At 33.8% G+C, this 18,309-nt stretch overlaps 1 protein-coding gene across 1 annotated transcript; it reads left to right on the top strand.

The window, feature by feature from the left end:
- The first annotated feature begins 2,050 nt into the window (after positions 1-2,050).
- Positions 2,051-17,989, top strand: LOC129234635 (BLOC-1-related complex subunit 7-like). The gene is made up of 5 exons (XM_054868668.1): positions 2,051-2,333; positions 4,948-5,010; positions 5,092-5,135; positions 10,502-10,522; positions 17,738-17,989. Exons 1-5 carry the CDS (start codon positions 2,193-2,195, stop codon positions 17,787-17,789), a joined length of 321 nt encoding a protein of 106 aa, XP_054724643.1. The 5' UTR covers positions 2,051-2,192; the 3' UTR covers positions 17,790-17,989.
- The last annotated feature ends 320 nt before the right edge of the window (positions 17,990-18,309 follow it).

Raw genomic sequence — 18,309 nt, 5'->3', positions numbered from 1 at the left:
TATTAACAAACTCTACAAAACAAACTTGGATGAGAAAATCATCAATTGGATTAAAGATTTTTTTACACAAAGATCTTTTTGCGTTAAATGGCGAAACCAATTTTCCGAAGAAAAAATGTATAAACAAGGCCTTCCTCAAGGCTCTATTATTTCACCATTTTTATTCAATTGCTTTTTGATCGATCTTGTGGATATTCAAAATAACTTTTGCAACCTGTTTTCCTATGCAGATGATATCTCATGTGTAATTCATCACGAAAATAATGATTCGGCGATAGAATTAGTCTTAAACACGATTAACAAGATCTCGAAATGGGCAAAGAGTAATGGGCTAGAATTTTCTCCTGATAAATGTGCAGTATTAAATATGTCTCCTGGCAAATTTAAACCAACTTTCTCGATCCAAATTCATGACACCAACATTCCATGGAAAACGCATCATAAAATTCTGGGCCTAATCATAGACAACAACATGAAGTGGAAGAAACACACGGAGCTTATTGAAAAAAAAGTTACCAAAAGCATCAATGTCCTCAGAATTTTAAGTAATCAGAATACTGGAATGAATAATAATAATTTAATATCGATCATGAAGCAAATCATAATCCCACAGATCAATTATGGAAGTATAGTCAGAACCAAAGACACAAAAAGCAATAGAAGAAAATTTAATGTCCTGGAAAACAAAGCTATTAGAACTATTTTAAAGCTAAATTCCTTTGCTCCTAATGACACCATTAGACGAATGACAGAAATTGACGAATATGAAGTGAGAGTAAAATGGAATTTAATAAAATATATGTTAAAGGCAATATTTTAAAAATAATAACAATAATAAGTTTCTCTATAATCGACCAATTTATTAACTCGAAAAACGACTTAGTAAATGAAGCTATCAACTATGTAAAAGATTATAATAAAAACCTGATTGATGAGCAATATAAATTTTTTTCCAGTCAAAATATACCGCCCTGGCACGAATCTCAACTGGAGTTTGTTGTAAAAGATGAATTCTTACAATACAACAAAAATGGAGAAGTAATGAAACAAGTTTTCAAACGATTTTATGCAAGACAATACTAATGCAGATATTTTCGCTACGGATGGATCGAAAATGAACAACAAAGTAGGTTTCGGAATTGTAAAACACAGCAGTGAAATCATAAGGAAGATAAAAATTCCAGACATATGTTCTATCTTTACAGCCGAATTAACAGCTATCTATTATCTAGCTAAATTCCTAATAAGCAACATGAAATCAACCATTATATTAACAGACAGCTTAAGCGTAATTAAAGCAATTCAAAACAAAAAGAGAAAAGAAGACAATTCAATTACGGCAACTAGAAACATCCTAAATATTTTAGCAGACAAAAATAATATCAAAGTCGTATGGGTCCCCAGTCATACTGGAATTCAACTAAATGAACAAGCCGACCTACTAGCAAAAGAAGCAACAAGCCAGGACTATACCCCAAAAAATTCAAATGCTCCACGTGGAAAGACTGTCAAAACAAAATCAAAACTGACTTAAAAAATGAAAGAGAAAGCAAGTGGAAAGAAAGCAAGTATTTTCTAAAATTCAAGGAAAGACAGCTTCCCCTCAAGAATAAAATTAAATGCCGAAATAGAAGAGAAGAAATTCTGCTAAACAGACTAATCACCGATTGTTACATTACTCAAGAAAAAACTCTTTCGTATGAAAATTGAATCATCACCAATGTGTTCTCACTGCAAAGTGACAAATACAGTTAGTCATCGTATTCAACAATGCAGTAATTTTCGCAGGGCAAGAAACAATTTGCTTAACATTATCCCTCCTGAATTTTCTCATTTGACAACTGATTTTCTGGATTCGCAACTTTTATCGCTGGACGGCGTTCCGTCTGCGATTTTGTCCTTTTTTGTTTGACTTTTTTTTTTTTTTTTTGTCTCCTCCGTCACCTTAAAGCTCCACCTTTTGACGCAAATAAAAACTTTAAAGTACAGAGGCTAGGCGCTTAGCACGCAGTCCTCTTTAAAAATATGAGCTAGATGGCTCATCGAATAGGAATAGGAACCATCAAGTAAACAAAACATTCGAGCAGACCAACGCTGAGCAGACCACCGACCATTAATTTTTCTGTTTTCATTTTAAAAACATAAGGGTGAATTCTTCCTCGCTTTTTATGACTCACGAATCATTTTAAAAAATGAGTGCTCCGACATCTGCTTCTAGTGCACGAAACTTGTTTACTGAATCAAAAGCACGTTTATCAGATAGAATTCAAGTCAATGTAAACAGCACAGGTTCTTTAGCAAAGCAAATAGTTCGTGGTTCCAAATCTAATGAGGTAGTAGTTTTCTTTAAAGATTGTAGTTCTACACTTTGAGAAAATTGAGAACACCTGATAGTATCATATACTAAAATCTTGGTTTCTCTGTCAAAAAACTACACAATATATTTGAACGCATACGTATATTATTGTTTTTTTTTTATCCATTCCTAAAATAGAATACTTAATGCATTCTTCAACACTGTTGTTCTTCCTGCTGTTCAGTCTTCTATGGAATCCTGCTTTACGTAAACGAGTTTAAGTTACAGGATTGCTGTTTTCTGTGTCACTGAATCATTGAATTTGTTAATTGGAAAATTGGCGATCTTTACGTTTAGGCGTCAAGTTTTTTACACCAATGCCTGTACAAGGAATGTTTTTCTTTTGAATACATAAACAAAGAGTTGTGGGAAATATGTATTTGTAGAGGGTTACCTTAATGAAATTGTTTATGCCAAAAGTTTGATGATTGCGCCAATTTCCCAGTTATCGAATTTGAATACCCTAAAAATGCATTGAGAATTATGCTCTTGAGTGAAAAATTTGCTTGTCATGACAACTACATTCAAATTTAATAGACTACTCTCTGTGGACACCACACTCCTCGAGGGACTACAGTACATCTGAGCATTGTGACTTACCTAATGCGGAATCCTCAAAGCAACTACTTTGGCAAGGCCTGTCGTTTCTAACTTTTAGAGGGGAGGAGTAGAAGCAAAGTGTGTACAATAAACTTCTGATTTCCCAGGGTTGGTTTATCTACGGGGAGGATTATCCGTGCCCACACAAGAAAAAAAAAAGATTTTAATGATTATCTGAATAAAGATAAATTTACACATTTTACTGTAGCAAGTGTACAATTTATTTTTAGACATTCCAATTCTTTTCTTCCAATGGCATTAAGCCTTTTAAGATCTCCGAAACCTGACTAGCTAAAACCTGATTTTAAGATCAACAGGAATTGGTACTTTACATCTTCACAATGTACTGATTTTTAGATCTACACTACTTACAAACGTAAACGAGTGACCGTACAGGTCTTGAAAAAATTCTTCACACTTCCCCTTGGCTTTTTTGGTAAAACCTTGTTGCAGTTGATCTGCACGCAGGTTTTGCTCGTGTATGGATGTAATCCATTTGCAAGACTGAACAATCTTTTTCAAATTTTTTCCCATGCCCTGTTATCAAGGGGGGAAAGACACCTGTTGGCCCGGCCCGAACCTAAAGGGGGCCCAATATTTTTAAAAGTTGGTCTGAAATATAGGGGTAAAGAATATGGAGGGGGCCCGGAAAAGACTTTTGTAACGGGCCCCCAGAAATTCTGTGCACGCCCCTGTCTGTTATCATTTTAGACAATTTTAAATGTGTTATGATCTCTTTTGTGTTATTGATCTTTTAAAGCATCTTTTGCATACGTACTTAGCATCATTTTTACCTCATTTTTGGATTGTCTGTAGTTACCATGCCAACCTATTCCAAGGATAATAGGGAGTTTACTGTATACTCATGTAAATTGTACTTAAAGCAGGTAAAAAGTCTTTTGCACTAGGAAAAAAGTAAGGTGCTCTGACAAAAATTTTAAGCTGGGTTTTTAAAATTGAAGTGGAAGTAGTTTTTTTTCATATTGTTTAAACATTTTAGGTAAGTAATTATTTGGGCAAAATATTTGCATATCATGAAACGCAAAACTTATTTAACGAGCGTAATGTTAAAAGAGAGTGTTTCATTTTGTTTGCTTGTGCATGTTATCATTTTAGAAATATCGACTTTTTTTCAAAGAAAAATTAACATTAAAATATCTTAATTTCTGCTACTTAAGCAATATTCTTCTTTTTTTTAACCTGTCATTTACCAAATAGTGTGTTAATGAAGTATTCTCAATTTTAATTAAAAAAATTTATCTGGTTCTGGAAGAAAAAAGTCGGATAACGACTTTTTCTGAGGAAAGCATTATATAACATTGCCTAATATCCCTAAACTTAAAAGAAAACTGTAGAGTTGATTCGAGTATTGCCATATTTTCTATCAATGTTATAAATAGTTGCCTCACTGATATTTCAAATCAATTCTTAATCTAGCTTTCCGTTAGCCGCAGGGCTGTAGTTGGAGTGGAGGTGCAGGGGGCCCCCCCCCCAAAACATTTTTTTTCATTGTGAAAATAATGTAAATAATGAAAATTGGTTTTAAACCACCTTTTCTTTTAATTTCTCTCCCCCCCACACACACACATTTGTTTTCTTCTAATTACAGCACTGGTTCACTATGAGTTTTTGTTACGTTTAGCTCTGTTGCCTACCTGCTGTTTGAACAGTGATCTTTGTCTAGTATCTCTTTTTCTTATTTGGAAGTACGTGTTATCTTTCTATTCACGATATTTTTACGACATCAATTTGAATGTAATATATATTAAAAATTGTATATAATATTTGAAACAGAAAAATAAATGTCTTGTGTATTTAAGAGAACTGAGTCGTATATTTTTTAAGGGACGCCTGAAGAAAATAAAAGCTTGTAATAATACTATATACTCAAAGTGATCTTCCTCATAAAAATTAAGTTGTGAACACTTATAAGTTGAGACTAGTCTCTTAATTTGAATATTAGGTGTTTATTTATTAATTTTATTCCTTAGATTCTTATGCATACTGCCCGAAATTTCGCACTTCAGGAATATGCTGTTGATAATTCTGAAACAGTGAGTTCTGCTTTTTTTATGCCTTCATTGCTTTATTTTCTCTCAATTTCTGTATTGTTTTGATGTTGTGACATATTTCAGAATTTGAAAAGAATGCAGCTGCTGACAAGCCATTTAAATTTGCTGTAAGTGTAGTTTTAGTCTACTTAAAATATTTCAACAAAGCTTTATTTTGTTTCCTCAAAATAAAGCATTAGTTTTACAGTCCATATTTCTTATAAGAAAATTATGCAGTGTATCTTTTCCAAACATGTGTTACTTCCTCAGAGATTCACAACTGGGGGAATGGGGGGGGGGTATGGTGTCGACATTGCCGTTGGAGTTTTTAGAGAGTTGTAGTAGTTGAAGTACAGTAGAGTCTCAATAATTCAAGTCTTGAAAGTTCAAGGTTCCGCTTATTTCGAGGTGCTTACTTTATATTTTCATTTACAATTTTTAATTCCAAAAAAAAAAATGATTTTCATAAAAATCTGAAAATATTTTTTCCTGCCGTTACACTAATTTAACTAGACGCAGTAATTAATAAAAAAGGCATTGAGAAGTTGTTATCAACAACACTCCGTAAGTGGCACAATGTACGTGTAGTCATCGACTGCACAATATGAATTGCGAAATGCCTTGAAGATGATAACTTGATACGCGAAAGTAACATTAATTTGCCGCAAAGAACGTGTAAACATGCCTTTTGGAATATTAGAATACCTGATGATGGTCAAAAAGGAAGAATCAAAACTTGACACTTCACGAGTAATGTATATGAAAGACGAAACAGAAACCTACAACAAACCATTTTTTGGTATGCAAGATACATATGCTGGCAAGCACACAGGTACAAACGTTATTACAGAACTCATTGAAATAAATTCGGGCAGCAATTCGGTTAAAATATATGTTTGGTTGCCCACAAATTTGCGCGGGTAAATACGTACATACAGACTTCGTGGAAAACAGTCCAAATTCGTTTAGAGGTAATTAAAAATGAAATTTATGTTGAAATTTCAGTGATATTTTTTCATGACAACGATACTGATTTTCTTTGTATGAGAAGAGAAAAAGGGGCTACACCTTATGACATCGGAAAAGTGTAAAAAATTAATCTGGAAGAGTTTTCGAGATAATCCGATTTTTCAGTAATCCGAGATGACATGAGCCCCAATTACCTCAGATTTTCGAGACTCTACTGTATTAGTCTGTTGGAGTATTCAAAAGGGAGAAAATAAGCACCTTTGGCTTCCTTTAAACTTATATGAAGATGTTTTGTATTTGGTGTGTTAATTATTTATTTTTTGCTTTTACTATTTTTTTTTTAATGTAATTCCTCAAATTTATGGAGGCAAAATGTTGGGGTGCATATTCTTTTTCATTTATTAGTTACATACAATGTTTAGCTACATTGATACAAAAGTAGATTTATAAATAATCCATATGATGCTCGTAATGTGCAACATACCTCTAAAGGAAAACTTCCTTTTTTTAAAAAAAATAACGAAGGACGAGCTTAGAGTTTTAGCGGCCCTGTGCGAAATTAATTTTGATAGTCAATAAATAATCATTTTTGATATTTATTAATTCTCTCCTAAAACATCAAACGCTGTAATATATCACCCAGCTGTTTTTGTAAGTAATTACAAAATTAATGTGAAAATATATGACATAAAATATGGTACCAAAGAAAATTTTTGGAATCCGAAAGAGATGTAATTGATGAAATAGAGACTAGTATCCAAATTGCGTTATTTTCAGTTGGGGGGGAGGGGGAGTAAATACAAAATTGAAATTTTAATTTCAGCACAATGTTCGGAAAAGAATGAAATTTTTTTACCTTTTTCTGCTTTTTCACTTACTTTTACTACTAGCAAATATAGAAGAGGGATTCCACGTCAAGTGACCTAGGGGTGCCCATTTGCCCATCTCCAATTTGGATGAAATTTTATAGAGGTGTAGAGATGTGCCTTTGAGAGAAACTAACCTATGCAAAATTTCAGCTTCCTAGATCCAAATCTTGAGGGTCTAGGATCTCCGAAAAATGTGATCCAAAATGGTGGATCAGCTTTTTGTACCAAATTGCCAAGTTTAGACTAAGTTTATAAAAAAATTTATCACACTGGAAGCCTGAAATTTTAAGCGCTTAAAGTACAATGGGGTCGTTTCCAAAATTTTAGAAGTATTTTTTTCTGAAAGAGCAAGCTTAAAAACATAGAATCTGACCATTTTTTAAATAATTTCTTTAAGTTTAATATTTAAAAAAAATTACTTAAATCGGTGCTCTTTCATCTTTTAACGTTTCTGTTGATGACATCACAATTGATGAAATGCCATTCAGTGCTGCCATTCACGGTTCAAAATATTTAATTCGCATCTTTACTCACTTGTATTGGCAACAATATGGTTGATAGTAAGCGTAGAGCGCAATTGTAATTCGCTTCTTGATTATTATAACGTGGAAATGTGGTAGAATGATGCGCCATAGTGCATCATTTGTGACGTCATAAAGACCACGCCTTGTTTGAAGAATCGGACATTTAAAAAAAATAATTAAAAAATAACTATTGGAAAAATTAAAGTATTTTCTGAGTCCGTGTTTTTTTTCTTTCTCATTCTATCAATTTCAGTGACAAAAAGTACTACTTTTGACCGAAAGAAACAACAACATTGGCTGTTATACATTAAAGTATTTTTGGAAATTTGAGCTCATAAGATTTTTTATAGTACGCGTGTAAACTCGTGAAAAAGCATGTTGGGAAAATGTTTTCCTGGATTTTAGGTTATCATAAAATCTGAACAAAAATGATTCAAAAGCTCGTACATCATGATTACATAAAAAAAATACTTCTTTTTAATGGGTTATAGTTTCAGAACTTAAATATTTATTTTCTAAAAGATATTGTCATCCAGTGGATATCAAAACCATTCAAGTGAAAAATAGTTTATTTTCAAAGTGCTGTAGCTCAAGCTTTTACTTAATACCATTAGAAGGAACGGTTTTTTTTTTCTTTCAAAATAAGTTTTTCCTTCAATGGTGTTCTTTCAAATAAGGATAGAAAAATGAATTTGAAATTCTGTATCTCATAACGAATTGCCATGTTTAAGCTCAGATTACAAGAAATTTTATCACACTGGAAGCCTGAAATTTTAGGAGCTCAAAGTACTTTTGGTTTTCAATACGTTATAGTATTTTTTTGAATTTGAGTTCATTAACTTTTGTGTAGCACACAGGGCCGCAGAGAGCCAAGGCGGGCCCCTTATCAGTTATGTTGCCGGCCCCCTCCCACCTCCCAAGAAAAGAAAAGAAAAGGGGGAAAGAAAAAGGTGGGGGGGGGAGATTAAAAAAAACAAAATTTCTTACTAGATAACAATTAACTCTATTTTAAGTGCCACAAAGTAAATTTTTCTAAATCTTTACGTTTTCTCTTATTCAAATTTTTTTCTCTCTTTTTCTTCTTCCTTTCTTTTTCTTTCTTTCCTTTCCTTTCCTTCTTTCTTTCTTTGTGTCAGTGCTGCAGCCCCCCCCCCCCCCCCATGATTCGGGTCCCTAATTTCCAGCTAGACTGATATGGCTTCTCGTCGGGCCAATGTCGCAAGAAAAACGCAATGGAGAAACTTTTCCTGGATTTTAGAGTGTCATAAATTCTGAATAAAAATGATTCAAAAGCTCTTACTTCATAATTCTATTGTCAATATGCATACTTTTAATGGATTATAGTTGCGTAGCGTAAATATTGATTTTCTAAAAGATATTGGCATCCAAAAAGTGTCTGTCAAAATCGGTCACATGAAAAATTGCCAATTTTAATTGCGCTGTAGCTCAAGTGTGTCCCATTGCATCTTCTCTTTGTTGGTACCATTAAAAAGAAGATTTTTTTTTTCACACAGAAATATTTTATTCTCTTGTAATATTTTAGCGGCCCCTTAACTTCAAAATATTTTAACCGTCCTGTGCAGCAGCACAGTTTGCCACTCCCTAAACACGGCCTGAAAACAACCATCATATTTATGCCTCTTAAAGAATACAAAATTAACTAAAAGTAATTCTAACATATTTTATTAGGTTGATTTGAATGCAGTTTCGACCTTGATTACATTTAAAATGATCCCAGTTAAAATTAAAACTTGCATTGATCTCTGTTAAAGCAAAATTTTCAATATGATGGGAAAACTCTTAAAATGTTTTTGAATGAATTTTATTAGCTTCAATATTTTCTTAATGGAATATAAGTTTTAATTGCAGCTTAAATATGCATTTAAAGTGCAAAAAAGAAAGGAAAGAAATTGTAAATTAATCAGTTTACATTCTATCTCAGTATGTCAGGCACACACACACACATGCATATATATATATATATTTATTTATATATATGTATACTGAAGTTAAAGTCGGTTGTTTATATGTTTTATTGAAAGGTTTTTTTTAAAGCAAAATCCTCCATCTTTGAGTATGTTTGAATATCAGTTTGCACTAACTACCTGACATCATGAAGTGTCATGAAATCAACCGCTCGGGTTAACCAGTAGCTCTATTAGAACTTGACCCAGATTTAATGTTTTTTTTTTTTCGTTTCCAATCAATTGTATTTAAAAAAAGAACACAAATTAAAGAAATTAGAAGCTTGATAACATTTTAACTCGAGGTTAAGTATATTTTACAAGATGTTAACAACAGTTTCAAGGGAAAATGATTTTTCTCACTATTGTTTGCTCTAAAACTGCTGGAAAGGGTTACTAAACTATTGGAAAGGGTTCAAAGGCAAGCTACAAGGCTAAAAAATGGACTTTCTCACTTAGACTATGATTCCAGGCTTAGAAGGCTAAAAATGTACAGTCTTGAGCAAAGAAGAGACCGAGGGGACATGATTCAGTTGTTTAAATTTATTAAAATGAAAGATGTTACGGGGCTGAAGTTAGCACTGAAAAAAGGACAAGGTGTCATTGTTTTAAGCTATTTAAATCTCAGGCTAACATGGATGTTAGGAAAAATTATTATTTTAGCAGGGTAGTGGAACCTTGAACAATTTACCGGAAGAGGTGGTAATTAGCAAGGGAGTAGATAGTTTTAAGAGGGCCATTGATCTTCACTGGGGATTGTAAATTGACTAGGACCAGTCTAGCTGGGCCCAGAGCCTGTTGCTGGTCGTCACTTTTGTATTTGTATTTGCTAAACATGTTGTAATTAATTTAATTCAGTAATTTTTGTTATAAAAATATTGGTCTTTTTAATATAGATATTATTTTAGCAATTAGCACTTGACAATATTAAACAGCTATTTAAGCAAGGTTTGTATATATTCATGTGAAAAGGCTAAAAACATGATACCTTGTCTGCCGAAAAGAGCTAGTCAATTTGGTTCAAATTTAGCATGTTTAACCACAGTTTAAAATGTAAAGTTATTTTTTAAAAAATCAAAAATTTTGTTATTTTTATAAGTTTGAAGCATACAAATATGTTTATCTATTAGCAATGTAATTAAAACAAATTTTGTACTTATAATTTCAGGTTGGATAATATTCAGAAAAGGTATTTATGTTTTTACTGTTATGAATATTTTAAAAGGTAGCTTATCAAATGTTTTACTGTATTTTTTTCTTAACTGTGCCATAACTAAATTGATATTGTTCAAAGTGATATTGCTCAAATGTTTGATGTGTTGCTTAAATTGTAAATTCATTTGCATTTCTCTGTTTTTAAATAAGGGATGATAAAAATCATGATTTTTAAAATAGATGTAATCTTATAGAACAAAAGTACAATTTAACTGGCATATTTAAAGAAGTTGATGTAGTCAGGGGCTCTCCAAACTCAACTTTTGGGGAGCAGAGAAATTCTGGATTTGAAAAATGAAACTTCGGATTTATCCGAATAATATAACAAAATATGAGCATTCTCACATACCTACATCCAGGGGCATTGCTAAAATTTCTTTTAGGTAGAGACAAGCATAGGCAGTGGCGTAGCCAAGGAGAGGGGATAGGGGGGTTAGACCCCCCCCCCCATGAGCCCCAAAAAATAATTTTTCAGTCGAACCTGTTTTTATTTGTTTATTTATTATTATTATTATTTTAATTCTATTATCCTCTTGAGGTGAGCAGTAGCTGCAATACTGCTTGGCCAGTATTCTAGGATTTTCATTTTTTCATCATTTGAAAAAATGTAACGCCTTCCACGCTTCCATCATCTTAGTTTTCCAAAAGGAATCATAATGTTAAGAAAAAAAGAGCAACTAAAGAATAGCACCTCACCAAGCCAGGAAACAGAGCGGAAAGGCTTTTAACTTGAATGACCTTCAAATAAGAACTGGGAAAACTTGCCCCACATGTCCTATCTGTGAATTCCTCCCTCCCACCCAGTGGCGCAGCCAGAAAAATTTTCAGGGAATGGTTTTCAAAATCGAAAATCGTTGCTTTCTTTCCCATTCATTTACAATGCGTAGTTATTCAATATCTAAGAATTTCTACAGATTAGTAATTATTTAGTCAAAGTAACTGCTTAAAAAAAATTAATAATTCGCACTGATATCGCTATGAAACGAAGAAAGTGGAAAAAAGCACAGAATATTTATTATTAGTTTTACATTAATCTTATATTGATTTTTTCTGTGTTTTTCGCGAGATCATTTAAAACCTCCTCCTCAAAAACATTCATGTCTTTATGAATGTCAAATGCTAGCTAATAACGGTTTCGATCTTTCGATGAAAATTGGTTAAGAGACTCTGAAAATCTGGTGCGGTAAGCTTCCTCCGCTTAAAAGGATTTGTGCAGTGATGGAAGTGCTGAAGGACCACGATACCCTGTAGAGCTTCATTGACACCATTTTAACTATCTTATACCAGGGGGGGGGCATGGGTTGCTCATCATGAAATACAACTTTTATATTTAAGAATTGAAAAGTAATTTTTGACTGCTTCCCGATCATTAAAAGCAGTAAGATATTTTGTTGAAACCTATTCGGCTTGGAAAATCTCAAATACTCTGCTTTTTTCCCTTGATTTTAGCAAAGGAAATGAATGTGCTTGTGTTCTGGGAGGGGTTTTAACCCCAAAAGCCCTCCCGTGGCTGCGCCACTGCTCCCACCTCATTTTCCGAGTCTCTGCACTCTGCTTTTCTTCCGAGAAAAAGTGTGTGAATGACTGTCCTTTGCAACCTATTCCTGGAACGCATTTCTCCCTTTCTTCCACTGCCCCCTCAGACTTGAGTACAATGCTACTGTTTCCAAGCATTTTTTTTTTGTTTGCTTTCTGAATGAATGTATCACTCTGCACAGCGCTGTTTGTTTCGACTAAACTTCCTCAGCTACTGTAGAACTTGACCACTTGACATTGGTAGTTCTATCCATTAGAGTAGCAAGCAGTGGCGTAACTACGTACTGCAAGATTCCACAACGTGGGGGACCCAGAGTAGGAAGGGGCCCGAAATTTTTTGAACTTTTTCATTCAATTTGATTAAATTTCTCCGAAATTCAAATTAATTTTAAAAGCTTATGTATTGGCTCTGGAGCCCCCTAGAAGCCCAGAACTGATTGACCTAGGGCCCTCGATTAACTAATCGGGGGCCCTAGGCCAAACATCTCGGGCCCCTCATGTAGCACAACATTACAATTTTTGCTATTTGCTAAAATAGATTAAGCCATTTGGGGTCCCCAAATAGCAGGTGCTCTAGGTCACAACCTAGTTTGCCTATTCAGTGAACGGACCCTGAGTAGAGAGAAGGGGGCCCACGGCCCAACTTCCCTACGTGAAAACCAAACCTTGGCTAAGTGCAAAAGGTATCATATTGCCCACCGTAGGCCACCTGCCACGGAAAGAAGGGAAAATTCCTGAAAAGAAAGGAAAGGAAAATAAGGAAAAAGTCCTGACCGTACCGGAGCCCAGAAAAAGACAGCCAAGAGAAGTTTTTGAGTAGGATCTGGATTGGGAAAGGGGGAGTTGAGAAGGGGGAGAAATCGGAAGGAGCCCGAGATTTTTTTAGCTTTGTTTTCATTTAATTTTTCCATAATGCTTTTTTTATTCTGGGGATTTTATCTCTAGTGTCCCAGAACCTATTGGCTTAGGGCCCCCGATTGAGATATCAGAGGTCGTAGGTCTAACACTTTTTCAGTGCCCTCTTGTGCCCAATATTACAATTTTTGCTGTTAACTAAAACAATTTTCGCCATTTGGTGGCCCCCAAATAGCAGGGTCTCTAGGCCACGGCCTATTCAGTAAACAGGCAATAAATGCAATAGCTAATTTAAACTTTTTTTGGGTGAGGGGGGGGAGGAGGGTACAATTGCTAATTTTTACCTACTAAGTTTTCTACATTTTTTTCCAAAACAAATAAAAAATAGGGACTTAGCCAAGAAAGTGGGAAAGAAGGGATCCTAAAACTAAAGATAGTTTCCTATTGCTTCACCAAAGATTGCCTATTGTGTTTTTAAACTTCAATTTCGGAAACATTCAAGTTAAAAGCCATTTCACTCTGTTATCTGGATTAGTACTGTTCTTTGGTTGCTCTCTTTCTTAAAATTGTGATTCCTTAGAAAACCGAAATGATAGGAGTAAAAAGAAAGTATAAGATTTTTTCAAGTGATGAAAAAAGGAAAATCGTAGAATATTGGCCAAGTTAGATTTGCAGCAATTGCTAACCTCAAAAGGACAAATAATGAATCAAAAAAAAAAAAAAAATCAGGGATAAAAAATAAATAAAAGACTTTTTCTTGAAAAAGATATGCTTAAAGTTTCTTTTACCGTCAAAATGATTCCTTAAACTTGCAATAAAGCACTTAATAATGTAATGTTAAAATAAATACCTAACAAAACTAATACAGAGGAATTTTAATCAAGAGCCCACATTGTCTTTAGTATCGATTTCAAATTTTCACCATCATATTCCAAATTTCTATAAAGTTTCTCAAAGCCCCCGTATCTCAAAACCTCTTTATCTCGATTTTTTTCTACCCTGTGAAATTCGAAGTATATAGATTCGACTGAATGCAATATTCCCACTGCGCCACTCATAAAATTAAACATATTTAGCAATTTGCAGAATCGATGACGAAGAAAGGCTGCATGTACGTGGATTTAACAAATCAATCTCATTTCTAAAGCGAAGTGTCAAATTTCAGTCAATTATCAAAAAATTGTCGCAGTAGAGGGAGGCGTCTTTATGCTTGAGGAGCAGATTTTCAATGGCATTGGGGGGGGGGGGGGGCGAAGTGACTTTTTGACCCTTGTTACTCAGAAAAAAGTCATTTTGATTTTTTTTTCTTTTTCTTCTTTTTTTTCTCTTTTCTTTTTCTCTTTTTTTTTTGAGACAAACGTTTGGGGTGGGGGGGGGGGTTGTCCCCCAAACCCCCCCTTAGCTATGCCCCTGGGAAGGAGCACTGAAAAAGAGAAGATTTCGTATGATGAGGAAATCGTTCCACCTTCAGCCTCATCAGAAACACATTTCCATGGAAAAATCACTTCTTATCCTGAGAATGACATTGGTTTGTTCATTGGAAATAACCAAAATGCACTCAATACGGAGAAAAGAATTGAACTGTTAAAAAATGCGTGGATGCCGAGTGCAGATGAAGCATTCCCCTCTCAAGGAAAAAGAAATTTGAGATTTCAGCATAAATGGTTACTTTGTTGGAAGTGGTTAGTTTACAGCAAGGCTCAAAATGGTGCATTCTGTAAAGTTTGTGCATTGTTTGCCCCTGATGGAGCTGGAGTCGGATGTCAGACTCTTCAGAGAATGGTTAAAACTTCATTTAATAAATATAAAGATGCTGTTCAAGTATTTAACAGTCACGACAGCACCACTTACCACAAAAACTGCGTGCTGCAAGCTGAAGAGTTATTTGATGAAACAAGAATGAAAGTGGAGCCTATACATTTTCAACTCGATTCAGCCGCTAAAAAGAAAAAACAAGAAAATCGCCAGAAAATGAAACCAATAATCAAAACTATAATTTTATGTGGCAGGCAGGGATTGGCACTCCGTGACCACAGAGACTCAGGTCCATTGGATGTTATTACAGACCCTGAGTTTAATGATGGCAATTTCAGAGCTCTTTTGATATACAGAGCAAGAGATGGTGATGAAAATTTAAATGAACATTTAAAAACTTGTGGGCAAAATTATACCTACATTAGCCCAGAATTTCAGAACGAAGTTATAGAGTGCTGTGGCAGCCACATTGAGAAGAAGCTAGTGGAAAAAATAAATGCAGCACATTGTTTTTCAGTAACTGCAGACGAAACAACTGACATTTCAGGGGTGGAGCAGCTTTCTATTTGCGCCAGGTACTTTGATGTGTCCGCGAAGATTTTATGGGATTTATCCCATTCACGGCTGTACAAGGAAAAACATAGCTCTTGTTATTTTAGAAACCTGGAAAAACATGGGTATCAATTTAGATTATTTGAGAGGACAAGGCTACGATGGTGCAGGCGTAATGAGTGGCCATTTTAATGGCATGCAAACTTATATTTCTAGTCTATATCCTTTGGCTCCTTATGTATTGCTCCACACACAGGTTAAATCTTGCTATATCAGATGCTTGCTCTGAGAAAGCAATTCAAAACTGTACTGGTACAGTTAGTGCAGTTTACAAATTTTTAAACACACCTAAACGAAGAGACGCTTTGCTAGCTGCAATTAACAGAATATCACCTGAGTCCAGTAAAAAAAGATTGAAACAGCTAAATCCGACGCGTTGTATCGAAAGACACGACTCTTATATTGTCTTTTTAGATCCTTTTCTACCAGTAACTGATGCTTTAGAAAATATATCTCAATGGGCAGATAGAGATGCTGCTGTGATGGCCAGTCAGCTTGGATGGGCTATCAAAAGATCAGAATTCCTTGTTAACTTACACGTTTTAGTCAGATCTTTTGCGATAACTTTATCTCTTAGCAAATTCTTGCAAAAAGAAGACTCAGACTTGGGCAATGGAACTAGCGTCAGAAACACTAGATGCTCTGGGCAAGATGAGAAACAATGATACCGAGACATTTGGAGATATATATGAAGCAGGGCAAAAAGTTGGCCAAGACCTAGATGTTGAAATTGTTATGCCTAGAGTACGATGTAATGTATAAACCACTAACTTGGAAGACTACTTTCGTATTGCTGTTTTCCTGCCTTTTTTGGATCACTTAATCAGTGAAATAATTGAGCGTTTATTAAAGCACAAATTGCTGATTGAAAGCTTTATGTGCCTTCTTCCTCAGGATAGCATTCTCCAAGTGAACGGCAGGGTAAAGGAAAAAATAAATAATCTAGTGCAAAAGTACCACACAGACGAAAGTTGCAGTGAACTTGTAGCCCTAGGAGCGTTTGAATTGTGGTACAAGAGAGTGGCTTCCTTGGAGAAACCTTTAAAGTCTGCCGTTGAAGCATTAAATTTGTGCAGCTACGAACAGTTTCCAACATTGAGGAAACTGTTACAAATCTTCGCTACTCTTCCAATATCAACCGCTTCAAATGAGAGAACATTTTCTTCCCTCCGGTTATTGAAGACGTATTTAAAAAAACGAACAGGACAGGATAGATTAAATGGTCTCGCACTTATGTATATACACCGAGATGTTTCTGTAAATGTGGAAGACATTTTAAATCTACTTAGTCAAAAAAAAAAAGACGATTGCCCATTAATTTGTAACATGTAACTATAAGTTTCATTTCAGGAACATGTCCAGCCAATGCAATAAATATTTTCCATTTTAATGACCATCATATTTTCATTCAAAAGTTCTGAATGTCCAATTTTCTAATTGTGTTCTAAATATATAATTTCAATATTGCTTCTTCTGTAACTACAGCAAAACACTCAGAATAGCTTAACTGTTATTGATAGAATATTATTTTTCTTAAAACGGGCAGTACCTTTGCATTATATTTATCACTTAATATATCTCATGAAACAAACGGTCGAAAAGTTTTAAAAGAGCGAAAAAATACCCACTTTATTAACTATGCATACATTGTGGTAAAATACCTGTTGATTAATAGCATTCCTTTGCAAAGATACAAAACTAAGAAGTCTTAGAACAACAGATTTGACCTTAAACTTTTTTTAGCAACTTATCTTAAATAACATCCCTAGAAGTCAATAAAATTATCTGACGTCATTTGTGTACACATCCATTATTCTGCCATCATAAGTCAAAAGGCCCTAAATCCAAATTTTGCTGCAGTTCATTTTTAGATTTTTTCTTGTTTGTTCAAAGATTGATCAAATTAATTTAAAATTTCCTTCCTGAAGGGTTCTGTTTATGAGCTAAAAGATTTTTATTTAATATAATAGCTTTAATGTCAGTAAAAAGCTTATGTCTTCCTGTTTTGTGCAACATTTTTTCCCTTGGAAACAGGACATTCTTATAACGGCAGTATTGATCAAGGTTGTTTAATTGATAAAAAGTAATATATATATATATATATATATATATATATATATATATATATATATATATATATATATATATATATATATATATATATGGTGTGTGTTCATGTATAAACTCGAGGTCATAGCTTTACTTCAAACTTCAGAAAAAATTACCCCCCCCCCCCCCCAAGGATTTTTTCTCGCTACGCCACTGAGCATAGGCACAACAATATTGTGATTTTTAGGTGTATAAGTTTTTTACGTGCAACTATGAAATTGATCGTATTTTTTAAAAATAAATATTACAATTAATTTTAAGTTTAAAAAGATGATTTTTATATAACTTCCTCTTGTTCAAAAAAAATTATTTCTTGTTTTAGTGTGATGCATATTCAAGAAGTTAAAGAGCAATTGCATCAGATTTTGTCTTGATACTACCTGTTCTGTTAATGCTAACTTTTTTCTTATATTCCTGATTGTTTTTAATTGAATTTATTGGTAAAATTCATCATTTTGAATGAGTTATTTTGATTTTTTGTCTTACTTATGTAATTCAGCTGTTTACTCTGATTTACTGCATATCAATTGTGATTAAACTGTAAATATTTCTTAATCAATAAACCTTTCCTATGTTTGTTCTCACTCGATTGATTATTGAGTTTGTTGAATCTATTCTTTTATTGGAAATTCAGTGTAAAATAATACCTAGTATATGTATTGAATTTCCAATTTTGTTGATATTCAATGCATTGTGGCACCCAAAGTTGAAGCAAGACATTTCCTAGGTTGTGTTGCAAATAGTTTTTGTTAAAGCTTTTCTTTCTAGGGAACCAGATTAATTCTATAATAATAATAATAATAAAAAAGAGTTGAAAGAGGTTACAAGCGAAAGATCACATCAAGAAATTTTTTGACGCAAAAATTGTTTCCTTGATGTCGATATCATATTCAA

The sequence above is a fragment of the Uloborus diversus genome, chromosome 1 (assembly GCF_026930045.1).
Source record: "Uloborus diversus isolate 005 chromosome 1, Udiv.v.3.1, whole genome shotgun sequence".
Classification (NCBI taxonomy): domain Eukaryota; kingdom Metazoa; phylum Arthropoda; class Arachnida; order Araneae; family Uloboridae; genus Uloborus; species Uloborus diversus.
The sequence above is the reverse complement of the archived record's forward strand: the minus strand, read 5'-3'. Positions and strand labels throughout refer to the sequence as shown.